Below are 20,963 nucleotides of genomic sequence, written 5' to 3'. Positions count from 1 at the left end.
GTCTTCTTTCAAAGGGAAGTTGTTGTATTTTAGTTTTAAAATATCCCGAGGAAAGGTTCTTCCAAGTTCTCTGACAGGGAGTTCACAGAGTTCACCGCCCAGCTTTGTCTTCATTTATGATTCACTATTACAAATTACCTCGATTAGTTTACTGCAGTATACACATGGTTGTCGTGATATATTTACTCTCCCCTTTTTTCTTTTTTCTCCCAGGAGAGATGGAGAAGGATTTCCCATCAACACCCACTCCTGTCAGCACCCAGGAGTCATGCCCTGCCCAGGATGGACTCTCTCTTCCCTCCCCCATACAGATTCCTCCTTCGCCCGTCTCCAGTAACCTCTCCGCTGCACCCTCTCAACCCGCCAAATCTTCATCCTCCACAGGAACACTGACAGAACCTAGAAAATCCTCCGATTCCTCTCCACAATCAGCACAAACCATGTCTATACCAGTGGACTCCCTTCCCTCTTTAGATGGGTCAAAGCCCTTATTTGCTGATGTGTCCTCTAAACCCACCTGTAAAACTGTTTCCACTAAACCCTCCTCTCCTGCTCCAAACAAAACACCACTTTTTACCTCTCCTAACCGCTCTACCCCTCAAATCTCCAAAATTTCACCCATTCCCCAGCTCACCTCTGTCTCTGCTACTTCAACCAGCATGGCCTGTAACACTCTGACAGATTCCCCTCCCTCTTCCCCCACCACTGCTTCAACCACGGCTCCTGCATCTTCTTCCACCGCCCCCGTGAAACACACCTTTGCTTCAGTGGCCAAGCGGGTGATAATACAGGAAAGAATTAGAAAAGCAGAGGAAAGGGATGCCGATGATGAAGAAGATGGTAAGAATGCCCTCATTTTGAGTCTGGGATTAAATCACACATTGTGAGTTTTAATGGCACTGCGAACATAAGTCGCAGACCACAGACTCATTGCTGTGCTGAGGTGATAAGCCTTGTGCTATACTTTGGAATGTCATTCCATGTGTAGCAGAGCAACCCTGCAGCCCTCTAACCCTAGGATAAAAATCTCTCCCCGCCAGAATGGAGAATTACTTTAGAGAACATTGTTTCCTTGTTTTAATCCAATGTTGTAAAGTATTATGGGCTGCATTTCCACATAAAAGCCACTATACAAACATTAATAACAATACTAAAAAAAAAAAAAAAAAAAAATCAAAGTTAAAGAGAAGCAGATCCTCTGCATACATCACCTTGTCCACTTTACTGTGACTGGCAGGTGCGGAGTAGTGAACATGCAGACATATAGTTTTGCAGTTACCTGCCTTCTCTATTACCATGCATTCAACACATAGCTTGGTGTACAATTTTATCCATAAATACATGCATGTGAATAGCAACGACCGTGTGATGGTCGGTCAGTCTATCACTTATGTCCACAATGAAATGTCCCAACAACTATGTGATGGAGGAAATTTAGTCATGGTTCCCAGAGGATGAATCCTACCAACGCTTTGGGGGACCCCTGTCATTTCCTCTAGCACCATCAGCAGGTTGACATTTTTGCCTTTGGATGAAATGTCTCAACAACTATTGGATGGATTGCTTTTAAATCTGGTACAGACATTCATGGTGCCCAGTCAATGAATCATTATAACTTTTGAGATCACTTGACATTTCCTCTACCGCCACCCTGAGGTTTACATGTCTGATTTTCAGTGAAATATCTCAACAACAATTGGATTGATTGCCATGAAATGTGGTATGCAAATTCACGCTCACCACAGGTTGAATTGTTAAGACTTTCGGGATCCTCTTGGTGACTCAACCTTTCAATTAGTGCTTTCATCAGGTCAAAGTTTATATTTGTCCTATACTTTTTGGTTTGTTTGACTCACTACTTACAAAACAAATGACACTCCCATCAGCCTCAGGTGTACCTTGTGTTTAGTGCTAATTAGCAAATGTTAGCATACTAACAAGCCAGACGAAGATGGCGAACGTTGTAAATTATACCTACTAAATAGTTTTTTAGTATTGTCTTTGTCAGCACGTTAGGATGGTGATGTTAGCATTTAGCTCAAAGCACCACTGTGCCTAAGTACAGAGCTTCTAGCATGGCCGTAGACTTTTTTTGTCAACAACAAATTAACCAGTTATTTGCATTTTACAGTTACTGAAATATTCCCAGGTGTATTTTCTACAGCTTCTGTAGAGAAACTGATAATATTATCACAAAGTTTAAATTAGCATCTTTTATTATATTTCAGAGCTACCGTTAGTTAAACCATACTTGTTACACTGATAAGAGATTTTGCTGTGGATGAAGAACTATGGCGTTTGAAATAGGGCTACAGGCAAAGAAGCTGAACCCTTTTGCTTAAAGGATACTGGGGAGATAGTAACTTTTACGAAACTTTATGTAATCGACAAGTATTTGTGTAATATACAAGCTGGGTGTGCAGTTGACGGAGATGTGGAGTCTTGTCACAAGATATCTGCATAGACAGAAAAATGCAGACGTTTAAAATGCACACAGTCGCACATTGAGCAGAAAACACCTCTGACTTCTTGTTATGCTCATGTTACAAGATATATGACAGGGAGGATTTGTTGACTGCTGGCTGTGAACACAGTATGTACAGAAATCATTACTGAGTCATATTGCTCCTTCAATGAAGTTATATGCCTAAGTTTGGCCGCAAGGGTTTTATGTAGTGAGAGTCGTTTTTGATTGATTTGATTGAGACTTACATTTTTACATTTATGGCATCTCCTCTCCTTTACTCTCCACCAGATGAAGAACCAGAGGAAGATTTGTCCGTGGAGCAGATGGAGGAGAAGGCTAATGCGGGTGATGCTGGAGCTCAGACCCGGGTGAGTGAAGGCACATTTCACTCACCCGCACGTACAGACTGGCATTTGACATTGTTGTCAGTCCTGCTGGTTGACTCAGTCTGGTTGAGAGCAAGTGTCTATTTTGGGCCACTTGGAAGCTGATACCAGACTTTGAATATGATGCACAAGATACTATCACACATACGAATCATTGAGAACACTATTACAGCTTATTGCAGCATGCACTGAATCTGTACAAATATTACTGAAATATTCACATTCTCTCTCTACCAACACATACAAATGTGCTGGCATAAGAAAAGTAAGTAAGTAAGTAAAGCTTTATTTACATATATAGTACTTTTTAAAACACACAGTTCAGTGCTTCACACACAGACACGAAAAATATAAATGAATAAACAAACAAAGTAATAAATTAAAATATAAAACACAGCACAGTGAGAGACATACCAACCTAAAACAAACCAAAACATAACACAGGGATAGAGGGGTATAAAAAGACTTGCCTATAAAGATGGGTATTTAGACGTTGCTTAAAACAGTCCAAAGATTCAGCAAATCTGATAGAATGGGCAAAACAAAGGCACCATCGCCTTTTGTTTTGCAGTTGGAGCAGGGTATGGATAAAAGGCTGAGATTGTAGATTAGATTTAACTGGGGCAAGGTCATGCAGTGCCTTATATGTAATCAACAAGAACTTGTAGTTTATTTTAAATTTTATATGAAGCCAATGGAGGGATGCAAGAACTGGGGTAATGTGGGCACGACAGCTCTAGGTAGTAGCCTGGCAGCTTCACTTTGAACCAACTGTAAACAATTTAGAGCAGCTTGACTGAGGCACGTCTAGAAGGATTTACATGAATCGAGATGGGGGAAAATGAAAACGTGAATTAATATATCGAGATCAGTAGAGGATAAGATGCATCAGATTTTTGTGATATTCCTTAGATGAAGAAAACAGGACTGGGCGAGCTTAGTAACATGATGGTCAAAAGTCATATACTGATTAAAGATGATACCAAGATTTTTAGCAGTAGATTAAATATTTGAATGAAATGGACCAATAAACTGATCAACTGCAGTGGCAAGGTTATCAGGTCCCATTAAAAGAATTTCCGCTTTATCAGGGTTCAGTTGGAGGAAATTAAGAGACATCCAATCTTTAGATTAAACCCAAGATTATTGGGTTTAGCAGAGAAATAGATCTATGTATCATCTGCATAACAGTGATATGGCAGTGATATGTCAGAAGAAGCATGTACAATGAGAAGAGTTTTGGTCCAAGGACTGACCCCTGAGGGACTCCACACAGCAAGGGAGCTGAGGAGTACACGATTGTTGAAACATTTATAAAAATATCTATAAGTCATATATGAATAAAACCAGTTTAAAGCTGTACCAGAAAAGACTACACAGTAATGCAAGCTATCAAGTAAAATGGCATGATCGATTAACAATCGAATATTCGTCTTTGTCTGCATGCATAAGAATGTCGATGGTCACTCTTAGTAACAGGGTCTCAGTACTATGCTTGTGATGAAAGCCGGATTTGAAAGCTGGATTGAAATTTGTCGAAGATTTTATGACCCTCAGCCAACTTCAGGAGTTGGTCCATAACAGACAAAAGGGGGATAGGGGTGGAAGATGAGACCAGACTTTACATTTAAGACCCACCAGCTCTGAAAGGGTGAATTCTTAAGTGGGCAGTTATGTGACTTCACTTCCTCTTGCTATATGCCATGTATTTGGACATGCCATACCATGCAACTAAATATCCACAAGGGGTGTGTGTAACTGAACATGTCAAAACACGTGACCACATCAATACAGTGGCTGGATATATATACACTGAGGAATGGTTCAGACACTCCTGTGTCTATTATTATATATCTCGTATATAATAATAGACAAGCTATACATCATAATAGACATGCTCTACGCCTACGGCTTTGACACAATTCATTGTCATTGTTGTTTTTCATTTGCATTATTATCATTAGTATTTAGATGCTTTGACAAAACTGTCAATTTATAATTCAAGCTAATAAAACAGGTTTATGAGACTCTATGTTTATTGTATGTAACATTGACACCAACACGTATGTACTAATGCAGAGCTGCTTCAAACGCAAACACATTTCATCTTCATACAAACAGATGCATTTGATGATAACTGTGAGAGAAGGAAGTTATGAGATGACAGTTAAGATTAGAAAACAGTCACTTGATATGCCACTGGGGCCTCTGCTACCCCTGGAAAATTCTGTAGTTAACTATGACAGAGCCACGGATGGCCACAGGGACCAAGATTTATTGGCTCTGTGGTCATCTGTCATCTGTGGAATCCATAAATATCACTATATTTCACAAGCTAGTCTATGTTATATTCCCATACATTTCTTTTTTTGGAGCCTGAGCCCCACTATAAGGTGAACTGTATGTCACATTGTACTGACAGTTTTAAGAATGAATAGTTAGGCTAAGGTCGTAAAAGCTGAATTAAGCTGCTCTCTTCTACCTCTCCTATGTGTTTTAGCTGGGTCAGCACTACTTGACTCTTGCTAAAGAGGAGGACGCAGAGCTTTACAATCGTCTCGCTGTTAATTGGCTGATTGAAGCAGCTAAACAGGGAAGAAAACGTGCAGCAACAGAACTGCGGCGCTGTTGGATCCAGAAAAAAGGTATAAAGTACGTGCACATACATATCTATGTTTGTGTTTTGTGTTTGTTATTCCTGAACTTTTCCTGTCTGTCATCCTCTGCTAGGAATTACTCCAGAGAATGAGACTGATGTGCGCAGGTTGTCAACAGAGAGTAAGTTTGAGCTGGCAGTACGCAAAGCAGCCATGATGATGTACTTTAAGCTTAACCCAGAGAGGAAAAAGAAGGTGGCTGTGGCTGAGATGCTGGAAAATGCCAGCCAGGTCCATGCAGTGCAAGGTAGAACACACACACACACACACACACACAACCATCAATACCATATCTGCATTGTGACAACAATCCTACCTGGTGTTCTACAGACTGCGCAGAATGCTGTAGCATGTTGTCGTATGATAGCTTTCAGTGTTAAATATGTCCAATATTCCCCTTTGTGATTTCAGTGTTTGCAGCTGTCATGGTGAAGAATATCTCATTACATGCAGGCATGCAGTGCAGTGTTTGTAATTCACTGTTGCTGTGGTCATTCCTCACCAATAGGTGGCACTGCAAGCAGGATTCCTAGCCCAACCTCAGGCCAGACCCAGAAAGTGTTAGAAAGCATGGTCGGCAATGAGTGTAAGTATCCAGACAGACACAGAGAGAAAGAGACTATAGTGTATACTGTTGTATAACCCCATGCTTTCTGTCCTCTCAGCCAAACAATTGGTGGACCTGGATGACTTTGTTGAGATGACAAAAAAGTATGCACAAGGTATTGTCCCCTCTGCACCCAGGAATGACAGCCAGGTCACAGCCAAGACTGAAAGCTCTATACCTCACAACAGTGGTTGCAAGGTAAAAGACCAAATTTGTGAAATAGAAAGAGTCATCATGAGGACACAAATATAATTTTATATTTAACTGAAGCTCCTCAGACTATTGTGTGTGTGTGTGTGTGTGTGTGTGTGTGTGTGTGTGTGTGTGTGTGTGTGTGTGTGTGTGTGTGTGTGTGTGTGTGTGTGTGTGAAGCACAAGACGGAGTTGGTCGAATCAGGATGCAAGAAGACCTACAAAAGCTCTTGGAGTTTTGGCCGAAGTGGGATGATGTTGGACACTAAGCAGACTGTGGCCATAAAAAAAGCCATGGACATGAAATCACGCTTAATGGTATCTTAATCATATCTAGTACTACAATTCATTCTGTTTATCTATATTCCTCAAATTATCCCTCATTAAATATCTGTGGAATATCTATTCTTGAGGATGTTTTTCCTCTTGTTAAACCATTCAAGTCTTAATTCTCTTTCCGGGTTTTTGCACGTGAATTTTTCCAACCTCTCTTCATATCTGTCTCTCTTCGCTTCAGATGCTTGAGTACCCGCTGCGTTCAGTTGTGGAGATGAAGGAGCACCTGGTCGACTGGGCATCACGGGCCGGTGTCCAGTGGCTGAGCACAATCATTCCCACGCATCATGTCAATGCACTAATTTTCTTCTTCATCATCAGCAACCTGACAGTTGACTTGTTTGCATTTGTCATCCCTCTGCTTGTGTTCTACCTCTCCTTCATCTCCATGATCATCTGCACACTGCGTGTTTTTCAGAGCAGCAAGGTGAGTGTAATGGACAATTTTGTTTTTCACAGAATTTAAAACCAAATTTCTTTTGAGCTCCATTGCTTTTCAATGCAAAAACCAAGTTGCTACATGTTTCTCTTTTTTTTCAAGATGGTGATGTATGTGCATTTGGTTTAAGATTTAGTTTTCACTTTACTGAAGTGGATGAACATGTCGGACGTTTTCCGTTTGTCTTTCCATTTCTGCCAGTGGGAAACTCACATTTTCATGAAGCCTTTTTACAATAAAGCACATACATTTTACGTGAAATCTGACCTGGTGGGATAACATGAAATGCAGTGGAGAGGACAGTGGATGTGAATGTCTCAACGTCTGCAGTGATGGTGAAATGTATTTATGGATGTCAAAATGATGCACATACTGTAGTCGAAGAGTTACAGTTTTATTTTCATTCAATTTTTTCCAGGCTTGGGAGAACTTCAGCGCCCTGACATCTTTGCTGACATGTTTTGAACCTGGGCTGGATGTGGAGCAGGCAGAGACCAACTTTGGCTGGAACAACCTAGAGCCGTACCTGTATTTTATCCTCTCCGTCTTCTTTGTCATTTTTTCCTTCCCTGTAGCTGACAAAGGCTGGATCCCCTGTTCTGAGCTCTCTACTGTAGCCATCTTCTTTACTGCTGTCAGCTACAGGAGCCTCAGCCCCACTGCTGCGATCTATGCATGCCGAGCAATGGTCATAGAGGTCAGGGGGCACACAACACTGGCATCATGTGAATAAATTGTTAATGCATCAAAAATATTACATATTCCTGTGTGAAAACTCCAACATCCAAGATGTTATCTTGAACACATTAAGTGATCCATTCATGCAACAGCATTACCTCAAGAGGATTAAATAACTTGGCAGTAAGTATCTGCAAAATATTTTCATAGCATACTGAAAAGAAATGACATCAGTAACTGTGGAGGATAGAAAGTAGTCCAGAAGCCAGTGGCTTTCTAAAATGTCCGCCAAGAAATTAACATATACTTGATCTTTATTTGATGGGCTAAAACATGCGGAAATGCAATCCTTCAAATGGTTTTTAATCTGACAGACTTGAATTTGGAATAAAAGAGTTCCCACAAAGAAAAAATTTTGTTTATGTTTTTCGATCCAGGTAGCATCATCTCTGTGTTGCCTGACCCAGTTCCTGCCAGAGAACATGAAGGTGCTTCGTTTTCTGGGGCACACCTTTGCCACACTGCCACTGGGGGAGTCAGTGGCACTGAAGCTCAGTCTCCCTTGCCTGCTGTATGTTTACCTGTTTTACCTATTCTTCAGGTGAGAGGCAACATTCGGTCTGCAGGATGTGTTTGTTGAATACCAGCTCACACACCGGGTTTTGTCAGTGGGCTTTAAAATCCATCCCGGCATATTTGTAAATTGGTAAATTTATGCCCTCCAAATTATTTATTTTCTTTCCTCTTCTTTCTGTCTATTTTCAACCTCAGCATGGCAAGGACGCGTGGTTTCCGGGGGACTTACTGCTTCCTGGTTCCATACCTTGTGTGCTTTATGTGGTGCGAGTTCTCCGTAGTGCTCCTCCAGAATTCCTCAGCTGTGGGTCTAATCCGGACCTGTGTGGCCTACTTTCTCTTCCTGTTTGCACTGCCTTTTCTGGCATTTGGCCTAGCCACCATGCTCTTCATCCAAATCTTCAAGTGGTTCCTCGAGCTGGAACTGACAAAGATGGTTGTGACCCTGGTAGTATGTGCGATCCCTGTCACCCTGCGGCTCTGGACCCGGTTCAGCATGTCTATTCTGGATGTTTTCCGCTCACTGACCCAACACGGCCCTGTCAAACTCATCTTACTCTGTATCTCAATGGTGATCTTGTTCTTCTCTATCTATGTGTACCATGCAGAGGGGCAGAAGGTGTATAACTCCACACTGACTTGGAACCAGTACAGCCAGGTGTGTGGACCCCCTGCCTGGGAAACCAAAGGCATGGCCCAGACACAGATCTTCTGTAGCCACCTTCATGGACACAGAGTCACTTGGGCTGGGCGTTTCAAGCATGTCCGTGTCGCTGAGACGGAGAATGGGGCACAGTCGGTCATTAACATGTTGCCGGTGTTCATGGGAGACTGGCTGCGCTGCCTGTATGGAGAGACATATCCCAAATGTGAGCCAAAGAATTCTACGGTCACAAACCTAACAGTTGCAGATTTGGCAGCCAGTTCTGCATCGGCTACCGTTTCACTGCCCCAACTGCTCCGAGTGCAAGAAGAGGAAGAGTTGTGTCAGATTAAGGCTCTGGCTAAACACACCTGCCATGTCAAGCGTTTTGACAGCTACCGATTCGAGGTGACAGTAGGGATGATCCAGGGTGGAAGTGCGGAGGCAGACGACCCAGCCAGGGATATGATCCTAATGGCCAGCCATGAGTTCAGACAGGTTCTTCTTAATCTGAACCCTGGTAATATGGTGGAGTTCAGCACCAAGCTGGAAGGCCGACTTGGAGCCAAAGCTTCGAAATTCGAGTTGAAGGCTATCAACTGTCTGGACTGTGTTTCTTCAATGTTGACTGGAGCTAGGCAGGTGAAGATAGAAAGAGACTGGAGACGCACAACAATGAAAGCCCTGAAGTTTGCATTTGATTTTTTCTTTTCTCCGTTCCTGTCTGCAAAAATCACTGCCTGAGAAGAAAGAAAGCAACAGAGTGAAGCTGAAGTAATAATTACTCACTTGAACCTCTTCAGGAAGTCTTTTTCTTGTGACATGACTATCATGTTACTAATGTAACTTATACTATTGTTTACAAATTGATCTAACATGGATCTACAGCTCGTGTTTATGTACTGACATTTCAACAAGGGGAAAACTTATTGGAAATGGTTTAATATTTTTGATAATACTTCCTGTTAGTGCATGAGTTTACAAAGATTTTATTATTTCAGCTCATGTACCTCTAAAGCAGTTCGAGAATGGTCAGATGCCAACATTCAGTTTAAAAATTCAAATGCCAGTCAAACACAAGAAAATATTTTTCAATTTGCATCCAGAGTCAAGCTTTCAAAGCTAATTTTTCATTTTCTGGGTCTGTTATAACGAACTGGACAAAGGCCTGTTCTTTGATGGTGTTTATATGGATTATATGCAAGGAAGCTAATGTTGGGTGCTGACCACTTCTGAATACCTAGAGATACTGTACATTTTTCTTAAAAATAAGATGGTGCCATTTTTAAATAGAGTGAAATTGACCTTTTAGGGAGCAATGTTGCTGCTGCTTTTGTATTAAGGAATATCTTACATATTTAGTGAACATGTTTGCATGCACAGTATGTGTTTACATTTGTGTGTGTATACATTAGAACAATTTTAAATGTACATTTACCTATTTATTTATAGATGTTCAATAATATTGGTTGAGTGCAGAATATATATTTCTCTTCCCTGTTAGCCACGATTTTCTTGCTTTATGGTCTTAAAACCTTCTGGTCTTATTTGTTATTTTTATTTTTTGATCCGATTTTCCTGTGCCTTGAGCTACAGTGCACATAAAATAGAATTTGGAATCCCAACCTACAACACTGATCCAGTTTTTTTTATGTTTGCAGTGATGCTGTTTATGCTAAGCCCACAAACCTTTCAATGTATGCAGCTGTAGTCTCATTTTCATGGCTATTACACACTCATACACCAAATTGCCACCTCAAAGATGTCAAGGCCAATGATGGGTCTTACTCTTTACCATGCAGCAGTTTATTTTAACTAACCGGGAGGGGGGACTCACATTACTAGGTTTTATTTTTGATGACATCTCTTACAGTAGATATGCCAACAAAACATTTGACAATACTCATTCCGAGGAAGTACAGTGCCAGTAATGGGAATATTTAAAATTAGAATTTTTGCTTTCACAGTACAGGGTGCCTGATGTGTCCTGATTCGATGATCATTTAGTCACATTAATAATGAGAAAACACATTTCACAGCTTTTAACTTTGCTTTTTGTCGCTCACCAGTGACAATTCTCACACATCTTAAGCAAGATAAACAAATTAAAAAGCAGTTACTAAAATCTATTTATTTAATATCTGAAAAATGCATTGTAACAAAGTTGAAAATGGGGCTGTTTTCCTTTAAGATTCATGGTTTTCACAGGACAGCAACATTTTGCTGAGCTGTATTAGAGGTACTGTTAAGATGATCAACATGTAACGCTTGCGGTGCATGAAAACCCAAAAATGTGAACACTGTAAAGTTGTAACTGCTCCTGTGAAGGACAGTCATTGAGGTTGAGCCTGTATACTGTGAATTTGAGTGCCTTTTTATCTACTGATTGAGTGTATGGGGGTGTGCAATTACTATTAATTAAAGTGCTTGACTTTGAAACATAATGCCTGGTGGATGGTTTTATTCAGATTCATAGTCTGAAGGTATTTTAGTGATGAGAAAAAATGGTGTCCCATTAAATATAGACAGACATAAAAGGATCCAACACATTTTTTGTCAGATTTTCTCTTATTTTATTAATGCACATTCCTTTCATTCACCACATTTGAGTTATGTTTTTTGTATTGTTAGATTCTTCTTTAAAGTATGATAGATATACACACTAGTAGCATTGAGTAATGGCAACATGCTGCTGCTGCTGTGCTCCTGAACACAAATCCTGTCACTGGTTGTATGTGGTGGTGGTTCTGATGTGATTACAAATGACTTGTTCTAAGCTACAGCTCACCATTGGAGGACTGAGTCCTGGAACTTACATTATAAAATGCTTTAGGTGGCCTGTCACTATGTAAACCATTTGCTTGTGGGTTGTCGTCATCATGGATTTTGCTGTGTTGTACTCATTGTTAAACCAATCAGTGCAACATTGTGTCTGCATTCAACAACACTAAGGGACAGTGAAGGCCAACACATAGTAGGGGTGCCTAGAAGAGAACTCCCTAGCCCACAGACTGCAACATAAACATCTATGAGCAGTGGTTTTTGAAACCAAAACAGGTGAAATGTGAGGAGAAAGCAGACAAGGGGAACAGATTTGGTAACAATTTTCTTCTTTTCTTGGGGTCTAAGGTTAACACAGTGGACTGTTGTTTATCTATCAGACAGAGTAGTAGTCAGATTTGGAAAAAGTGCAAAGGGACAGGACACTTTCCACCTCTGCACTAATTCTTTTACTCCACCTGCTACAGAACAGATCTGGACCACTTACAACAATCCCATCAGGGCCAAGGTCACTTGAAAACAAAGCACTTCACTGTAAACAATCAAATCTTGACCAGGTCACATAGTTCATTCCAACACAGACATCACCTTACTGCTGTACATCCTGGGCTTTCAGGGTCGCACCCCAGAGTAGCATGTGGCACTGTGAGGTATATGGTGTAAAGACACTATGAACCTGTGATATGATAAATTCACATGACATTATTGTTTCAATGTTAAAGATATTTCAGCAACGTACACAATGAACTATTGCAATGATGATAACCTCTGACCTTCAAACACACAGGACACGACCTTAGTCATCAAAACTATGATTAGCTGAATCAGCGGCCTCATTCATGAATAATGTGCTTAGATTCAAACGTTTTTCTTGATTGTAAGATCCCTCGCCAAAATGTACTTATGCATTATAAAATGAACATTTTGCTCATTTTAAATTAGCACAACACTTAACAGCAATTAAACTTTCATCTATTTTAGATTTAATCACCTGTCAGCCTAAATTTGAGCATATATCTGTGAGGGCTCAATGCTAACACACTGTCTCCCTGGTTTGCACTAATTTTCCATGTACTCTAAGTATCTAGACAAGGAAAAGGAAAAAGAGACCTTGATACAGCAATCAAAACCCATCACAGGCTTAATATACACAACAAAACAGTAAATGTTGGAAGTGCACAACTCGCTCCCTCCCTACAGCCCTCAATACCTATATATGTACTGCTACAAGCAAAAGCTCCTACATTGAGTCTTAACCTGGAGCAGTTTGCTTCCACAACCTTTCTATAAATGAGATCTCAGGATCGTTTGCAGTGTACTAGACAAAATGTATCCTTTACCTTTTAGCTCTCTGGTGACCAAAACAGGTACCGCCTTAAAAAAAAAAGAACACAGAATATTTACAGCTAACAGTAAAAAGAGTGTATACATTTATGTTACCTGTAGAAGAATAGCTCATGTTTTAAAGCAGGGATACTGCTGCACTGTGTTTTTGTTAGTGCTATTATTGCAAAGTGAATAGGGCAAAGATTATGGGTCAATTATGCGTGCAATCTCCAAGAGCACTGCTCTAAAGGAGGGGTTCAGCTGCTGTTGTCATTTGATAGAAAAAAAAAAGGTTCAGGATGTTGTTGTGAAGAGCTGTACAATAACACCACCCCTTATCTTCCAGTTGTGAAAAATGCTGAAAGTTAGATGCACTATCTGGCAAAGCTACATCATCACAAGACCTTCAGGTTTTTTAGCATCTTTCCTTCTTCGTTGCTATACAACACATATCTTCCATTTTGTGTCAAATAGTACCAGAGCACATCAGTGAGGAGTGCAACACTGGTTGGTCAACAGCACTGAGTCATTGCAGATGGAGAGGTGTCCCCGCACCTCTTTTACTGCCCCTACAGTGGGGCAGTTACACAAACATCCTTAAAAAGTGGGAGTAGACTGGGACAAAAAACATGTCCTGATGGGTACTGGAGACAACAGTTCATCTCAGTGTTGAAAAAAAAAAGATTATACACCTTCCTTGGGGATCCATTAAATTAACACTCTTGTAATTTTATCATTTATCTTTTATCAACACAAACAGATGTTGCAACTCAGTATGTTGTGAAACAGCTTGGCTTAGACTTAATCTTCTCATAAAGGCTGTCCACTCCCCAAGCCTTCTCTGAGACATACAAATATATTTGAGTCACTGTTTATGTTTCTGTGACAAATTCAATAAAAGCACTGTGTCTGCCGCTGTCCATATTCCCATCCCCGTCACTGTACCTGCGTCTCAGGGTTGACACGATCCTGGAAGATGTACAGGTTGTTGGTGGCTGCTATGGCAATTATATTCTCAGATGGGTGCCAAGCCATGTGCAGGATTTTCTTTGTGAAGTCCAGGCTATCAACACCCACATCTCCACGGCGACGCTTACCACCGGTATAGACACGCCGGGTCCGCAGCACAGCCCGAGGTTTGCTGCTTTCCCGCCACGCCTCCAGGGTTACACCTCGGCCCGTCTCCCTGTCAAACATCCGGAAGAAGCTGTTGTACGCCCCAGTCATGATCACACTGAAGGGAGAGGAGAGGAGAGGAGAGGAGAGGAGAGGAGAGGAGACAAAATAAGAAGTCATATTGAGAAAGGCAAATGAATAAATGTAGATGTGTGGAGAAAGAGAATGAACAGGGATCGAAAGAGGCAAGGTTCATTGAAGAGTGAGGAGAGGTAAACAAAACTGAAGGAACTTGGATTGATTTGATGTCTGCAAAGCTTGTCTGTGGGATTGATGTAAATGGCGTATACTGGTGGGTGCAGAGCTTTTAGTGAATCACTGTAAGCAGAAAAACACTTCCACACCACCCCTCCTTTGCTTTCAGATGTAGTTAATTATGCTTTATCGCCTATCTTTTCCCCCGTTTCTCTGTCTCTTTCACTGCTACCTACCTGTCTGAGCTGTTCCAAACACACTCAAACTTGTCAAAGATGCAGTCATTTTCATAGAGGGAACACAGCTTACTCCTCAGGTATTCATGGACCTGGGGATGATGCAGAAAGTGAACATTAGTCAACATCTCTTACAAATGCATTCAAATTTCGTCTTGCAGTCACATGTCATCCCTGAGAGTCTCCCATTGTCTTGAGTACATTTCTGCAGATTATCTGCGTGCAGTATTATACCAAACCTTAGGAGACTCGTGCAGCATGTGACATCTTAGGAGTGCAACTAAGAATTATTTTCAATTTGCTTTCGAAATGTTTTTCAATGAATTGTTAAGTCAAATGTTAGAAAATGGTGGAAAAAATAAAATGGCACCCCTCAAATCGTTGTTTTTTTTATAAACAGCAGTCCAAAACCTAAATTCTGAAAGCTCTATATTAAATTTTAAGTGACATAAAACTTCTTAAAACAAATCCTCACATCTTTGACGCTGGAACCTTCATATGTGGATAAAATGATTGAAAATTAGATAAATGACTTGATAAATTGACAAACTAAATAATAACATTAACACTAAACTTCATATACTGTAACATTTTCACAGATGGCCAAGCAACATATGACTAAAAACAAGTCAGACACAATATGGTACAAAATACTACTGTACATAGATCAGATTTAAGATGGGAGGCTTCCATTTAATTAGCAGAGGTTTCTCAGAATGTAACAAATAAAGGAAAGACAGAAAGATAGATAAGGAAAATATGTCTTATTTTACCTGGTACGTCTCCACGGGGCCCTTGTCCATGTTTAGGTCCCACACCTTGGCGGTGAGGTAGTCTCTGGTCAGCAGATAGCGTCCATTGTGGCTGAACTTGACGTCCGACACGGAGGAAATGATCTCTGAGAAGAAGGACCGGCTCCCTGGATCCTCAGGTTCCTCAAACACTGGCCAAAGACAGAGGATGTATGCAGTCATTATTCTCAGTCTGTGTTGTAAGCCATTATCATTAATGCAAATATTGCATTGCATTGTGTTGCCATTGGTGCAATCTGATTGACAGCATGCAAACTATGACTGCTTGTCCCTCTTCTCCACAACAGTGCTCACATTTGGTATGTCTGTCACAGAGTGCAGAGGCTCTCATGTCACAGAGGCGAAGGGTGCCCTTGCTGCTGCTGTACACAAACAAGTGGCAGTGGTGAGGGTGGAACTCTGCTGCTGTTATCACCTCTGTCAGATCCTCCATGTTGGCTGGTTTGATGTCCACAATATCTGAGAAGAGGGTCCATCAAGGAACAAACACCACAGAGATCTTGGACACAGGAATTCTGGCATAGATGCACAAAGTGTTATGACTGCATTTTTGTTATGGTATTTTTGCAGGGAAGGGTGGTAATGCATATCCTGAAAGGAAAAACACCCAGGAATTAGATACATAAAAGGGCATTCCAACAAATCATTTATGTTCATTCAACATTCTTTTTGGTTGCTTTTCAGTTTTAGATTAATGTGTCATTGTTTCTTATTACCACCATGTTCTCCATGCTCACACCTCGGTTCTTAATCGTAACGCAAAAACTGCATCCCAACCAAACCCCAATATGCATACACACTCTGCTCCTCTCTGTGTTCTATTTGTGGTAACCCTGTGTGGTTCAGTAGAAAGTGTACAGCTGAGTGAATTATTTAAACTCTTCTTCCATAGATGCCTCTATGATTTTCTAGGTCAGCTTCCATTTGAATGGGAAATCACCGAATGCACTGCATCCACCATGCTACAGCCTGCACCGGATACGCCCTCTGAGATGTTAACATGGCACTCTACTCGAAACATAAATCCAAACACGGCGGTGTGCCGTTTACATTAAATAACGACCAGGGATGAATTCGGATGAACATGAAAGTGAAAGTATATTTCAACTGTATGTATATTTCTAGAGAGGGAATTGTGTGTAGTAGGTATATTTTATATTTTTTAATGGTAAAACTGATAAATGCAAACTATACACAGTGAATTTCAAAGTTAGGTATTTCTTCAAAGTAGCATGCCGTATGCGTGCACAATATATCTGAATCTGCTTCAGCAAGCATCAGAGAGCACGCATATACATATTGGCACACTTGCATGTGGTGCACATGAACACTGTCAATTGATGTGTTCAAGTCATGCACAGTAACATACGTAGGATTTAGTGTGCCCTTGTTTAAACATATACTTTAATATATGATTCCATATATGATTCAAACGTATCTGAACTGAACCCAAAAATATTATTTACTTATTATTACAAACCTTAATCTGTAGGAAAAGGCTCAATGACATACACTTAAGGTTTCTGTTTTACACCTCTTCCACTCTTCTTCCTTTGTACTGTATTTGTTCCATTAATTGATTTTTACTTAAAGATTATCCAAGGACAATTTTCTCATTGCTGCTTCAGAATTGAGTTGTGATGACATGCAATAATACTTTCATGGCAGTGAAAAAGATAGTCCCAAGCCCCGACTTTGTACTTTTATTTAGTGCAGTTCGGGGAATTTCATATCAAGTGAATCCTCCTCCAGTAAGAGATTAAGTAACAAACAAAAATCTGAGGAGAGCTGCTGAGTTATAGAAAGCAGAGAATATTGTCAACACAGTGGAATTAAAATGAAATCAGTGTGGGATAAAGAAAAGAAATCACTGTAATGGAGGATACTGAAGCTGCGGTCCGTGATGCCGAGGTGCCACATATTGATGCGGAGGTCATCAGCAGACAGGTACGTCTCCCCGTCACTGTTGACTGAGATGGAGTTGACATGGTATGTGTGACCATTGGCGAACACTCGTCTGGGACGGACCTCTACCATCAGATCTGTAGGTTTCAGCACGGGCACCTTAGATAGAGAAATGTAAAAGATTAAGGAAGGAAGGAAGGAAGGAAAAAGAGCATGGGTAAGAAACAGGGTGACAAAACGAAGAGAGGGACAAAACTACAGGACATAAGAGTCAGGGATCATATGAGGGCAAGAACAAAGGCACAAAAGTCAGACACTGAGCTTGCCAATCGAACGTCAACCTGATACATACTGACTGACTGAACAAAAGTGTGCACGTGCAGGTGTGTGAGTATCAGTTTTTGTCTGTGTGTGTACCTGCAGAGAGGTTATGGTAGAGATGTCCTTGAGCCGTCCCTCCTCATCTTTCAGGTTATATCCCTCTGGTCTCTTGTCTCTCTCACTCACCTTCCACAGTTTAATGGTCTTATCTGTGACAGGATTGATCAAAATATATGCATATTCATGGTTGATATGGCAGAAAATTGATACGAGTCTACTAGTATACAAGCGCCACATCCTAACTGGGAACTATAATTCTGGATGATCTTCTGGTAGACGTACAAACTCTCACTGATGTCTCACCATTGGTGGAGAGGAGGAAATGTGCTGCGTTCTGCTGTGACAGCCATTTGATCTTGTTAATTTTCTCTTCAATCTCTAGACTCTTCAGGTAGTCAAAGTCCGGCTCATGGCTCTGGAACGTGCTGTAGACATTGTACTCCCCAGAGTCCCCTGTCTCCCCTGCCTCCTCTGACTCCCCTTTAGACTGTCCAGAGTCAATAGTGAAAAAAAAAAAACACAGCTCTGAATGGACATTTCTCAGTGTAAAGATATAGTACAAAGACCAAGCATTTAGGATGATGTGAAGCACAGTAACACAGTGCTGTAGTTAGGACACAGGTAGTATAAAATTCAAGCTGACTCTGGATATGCTTGGCATAGAAACAAGTGATTATTACAAGTTCTACATATTAAACTGACCTCAGTCTCTCTCTGGAAGATGACCACTCGGCCACCTTTATCGCCCGTGGCCAGCAGATCCCCTGTCTGGTTAAACTCCACCGTAGAGATGACATCAGCTGGGAGGAAGACAGGAAAATGGGGGGCAATTAAGCGGGATAATGGTAAGAATAAAGGAAGTATAAAGAGAGAGGGAGAGAAAGACAAGGAGATGATAGAAAAGGAAGGATACTAAGTAGGCACAGAGAAAATGAGGGGCAGAGATTTAAGAGACAATAACGAATGTGGAAGGGAGTGGGAATGAAAGAAAAAATACTGGATCACTGCAAAGAATCTTGTTAAATAAAACCACACATTATTTCTGCCACCAGCTCCTTGGGCTCTGAACCATAAAACAAACTGTCATAGGAGAATGAGACATCAAAAGAAGAGCTAAAAATTAAAACAGGACCAACAACAAGTGTCTCTCGCTGAGTGTTCAGTCTGTCATGGAGTGACAAAAACCTCATCATTCAGTCCTTTTATCCAGCAGGGCAGGGATAATGCATCCATGAAGCCGAAATGAATCTGTTCAATCATACCAGTGTGTCATCTGACACCACAAAGACAGCGACGACACACCCTCTGTTCTACCTTCAGTGACGTAGTCTCGCAGGAAGGTGTGGTTGATTTTGGGGCTCTCAGCGTCCTCACCCATCGGAAGCTGAGGGAGGGTGACCCGCCAGCGCGCCCGTCCTGAGGGGAAGGGTCCAATCCGTGCTCTCTCTCCCCACCCAGGCTCCGCCCATGCTGCTAGGGCCTAGCGGAGCGGCCTGGAATAACGCATCCTGGGAAGCCAGTCGGCCAGAAGGAGAAGAGGTGTGAAGAGGAGTTGGAATGAGGAGGGAGGAGAAAGGGGGTTTGAGAAAAAGGAAAAGGAGTAAGAGGGAAAAACGATTCAGGAGGATATAAGAGAGGAAATTGGTGAGGTAGAAGATGTGAGGTAAGGGGAAGTGGATGGAGAGGCTGGTGATGAAGATAGTTTAGGGAAAGGAAAGGAGAGGGCTGTCAATGAGAAGGCTGACGATACATGCACACAGCATGCCAAATGGTGTGACCTTTGTTAGACATTCAACACACTCATTATCAAAGACACATGTGCAGAGACAAGGCCTAGTCAATGCTGAAGCAAATCCCAGAGCTGGAGAGTGGAGGAAAACCAACAAACAGCTCCAGCAGACAAGCAGACAATATAAATGCTTGTGTATGCATACAGAAGCAGGTACAGGATGTAGGGCATGTGAGTATGAAAATATCCACTGCAACATTCACTCTGCGTAGCTCCGGCAGTGGTACTAAATGCTCCCAGGGTGTGGTAGTCCTCTGTGCCTACTTTCCAGATCCCTGCTCTCACACACACACAGACACACACACACACACACACACACACACACACACACACACACACACACACACACACACACACACACACACCACACACGTACACTTCTCAGATAGTCCTTGACGGAGATCAGAGGAGAATGCGATGTCTTGCCTGTGTTGCAAGAGGGAGGGAGCCAGGCCTCAGTACACCTACCAGTCCGCCTGCTGCTGCTACTGCTGCTACCACTGCTGCTGCTGCTGCTGCTGCTGCTATCCTTTCTGGTGTGTGCGTACGTCCTTTGCTGCAGTGTGCTCGAGCAGGCCTTCGTGACTGTCGGACGGAGAGGAACGGGGAGAGCAAAGAGAGAGCAAGGGTGCCAGTGAGAGGAGGAAATGCAAAGGTGGAGAAAAAAGAGAACGAGAGAGGGATAATGAGGAGGATGGAAGTCTGCTGCCTGCTGATGCTGTGGAACTGATTCTGTGCAGCATCCAGTGTGTCATGGCAGCCTCCTCCTGGAGCAGCCAATCACATGACGGCTGTCACTGGTGGATCCACCCACTGCAGGTGATGAGGAGTAAGAGGCCAGCAGAGGGAGCAGTTTAACACTGAGTGGTGTGTAGTTAAACACTGGTGAAATTCATAAAAAAAATTGCAGTTTTTTGAAAGGAAGGGTTTGAACTACACAGTAGGCCGATGCTTTAAAAGGAATTAAACACTCACACACCAGTTTCCCGTTTGCTGTGTGGTTACAGCTGCAGGGATTTCTTCCCAGACACAACAGTGTCATATGGCAGTCTCTGGGGCGGACTGTTTGATAAGCCTTGTCCTATTACACCACTGTTGGCATTCCCCTAACATAAAACGTTGCCCTGACCAAAGCCTCTGTGTTCTCTGCTCCTCTCTCTTTCTTACGTAGATGCCCCTCATTATGTTGCCCTTCAGTGTAAACTACCCACAGGAATTCTCTTCAAAAATAAACTTGAACTTCACATCATTTTTCAGAAGCTTTCCATTGCATCCATTTCAGTAGTCAACTCTTTTAAGCCCACGTGTACTGGGTGAGGTTACCTTCTACAGCACTAACACTGTACTGGCATGTGTTTCCTTATTTTGAAATATCATTGGT

General features: G+C 41.7%; 2 protein-coding genes across 2 annotated transcripts; one reads left to right on the top strand and one right to left on the bottom strand.

The window, feature by feature from the left end:
• The first annotated feature begins 218 nt into the window (after nucleotides 1–218).
• On the top strand, nucleotides 219–9,725 carry wfs1a (Wolfram syndrome 1a (wolframin)). The gene is made up of 11 exons (XM_040146893.1): nucleotides 219–840; nucleotides 2,756–2,835; nucleotides 5,354–5,498; nucleotides 5,584–5,757; nucleotides 6,019–6,096; nucleotides 6,176–6,315; nucleotides 6,496–6,627; nucleotides 6,827–7,072; nucleotides 7,503–7,781; nucleotides 8,200–8,363; nucleotides 8,534–9,725. Exons 1-11 carry the CDS (start codon nucleotides 219–221, stop codon nucleotides 9,723–9,725), a joined length of 3,252 nt encoding a protein of 1,083 aa, XP_040002827.1.
• Nucleotides 9,726–14,024: 4,299 nt separating this feature from the next.
• ppp2r2ca (protein phosphatase 2, regulatory subunit B, gamma a) lies at nucleotides 14,025–19,188 on the bottom strand. The gene is made up of 9 exons (XM_040146369.1): nucleotides 19,108–19,188; nucleotides 18,496–18,593; nucleotides 18,097–18,280; nucleotides 17,830–17,942; nucleotides 17,394–17,571; nucleotides 15,802–15,966; nucleotides 15,469–15,638; nucleotides 14,696–14,787; nucleotides 14,025–14,322 (listed from the first exon to the last, which is right to left on the bottom strand). Exons 1-9 carry the CDS (start codon nucleotides 19,169–19,171, stop codon nucleotides 14,025–14,027), a joined length of 1,362 nt encoding a protein of 453 aa, XP_040002303.1. The 5' UTR covers nucleotides 19,172–19,188.
• Between the last annotated feature and the right edge of the window lie 1,775 nt (nucleotides 19,189–20,963).

This window comes from Xiphias gladius, chromosome 15 (genome assembly GCF_016859285.1).
Source record: "Xiphias gladius isolate SHS-SW01 ecotype Sanya breed wild chromosome 15, ASM1685928v1, whole genome shotgun sequence".
Classification (NCBI taxonomy): domain Eukaryota; kingdom Metazoa; phylum Chordata; class Actinopteri; order Istiophoriformes; family Xiphiidae; genus Xiphias; species Xiphias gladius.
This window is presented reverse-complemented; position numbering and strand designations above follow the sequence as displayed.

Coding starts and splice junctions, on each gene's coding strand:
- ppp2r2ca (XM_040146369.1), bottom strand. CDS start 19,171: ATGGGTGAGGACGCTGAGAGCCCCAAAATCAACCACACCTTCCTGCGA. Junction 17,943..18,096: donor TTTCCTCCTCTCCACCAATG/GTGAGACATCAG, acceptor ATCCTGTCACAG/ATAAGACCATTAAACTGTGG. Junction 14,323..14,695: donor GTTTGGAACAGCTCAGACAG/GTAGGTAGCAGT, acceptor CTCTCCCTTCAG/TGTGATCATGACTGGGGCGT.
- wfs1a (XM_040146893.1), top strand. CDS start 219: ATGGAGAAGGATTTCCCATCAACACCCACTCCTGTCAGCACCCAGGAG. Junction 7,073..7,502: donor GTGTTTTTCAGAGCAGCAAG/GTGAGTGTAATG, acceptor AATTTTTTCCAG/GCTTGGGAGAACTTCAGCGC. Junction 8,364..8,533: donor CTGTTTTACCTATTCTTCAG/GTGAGAGGCAAC, acceptor TTTCAACCTCAG/CATGGCAAGGACGCGTGGTT.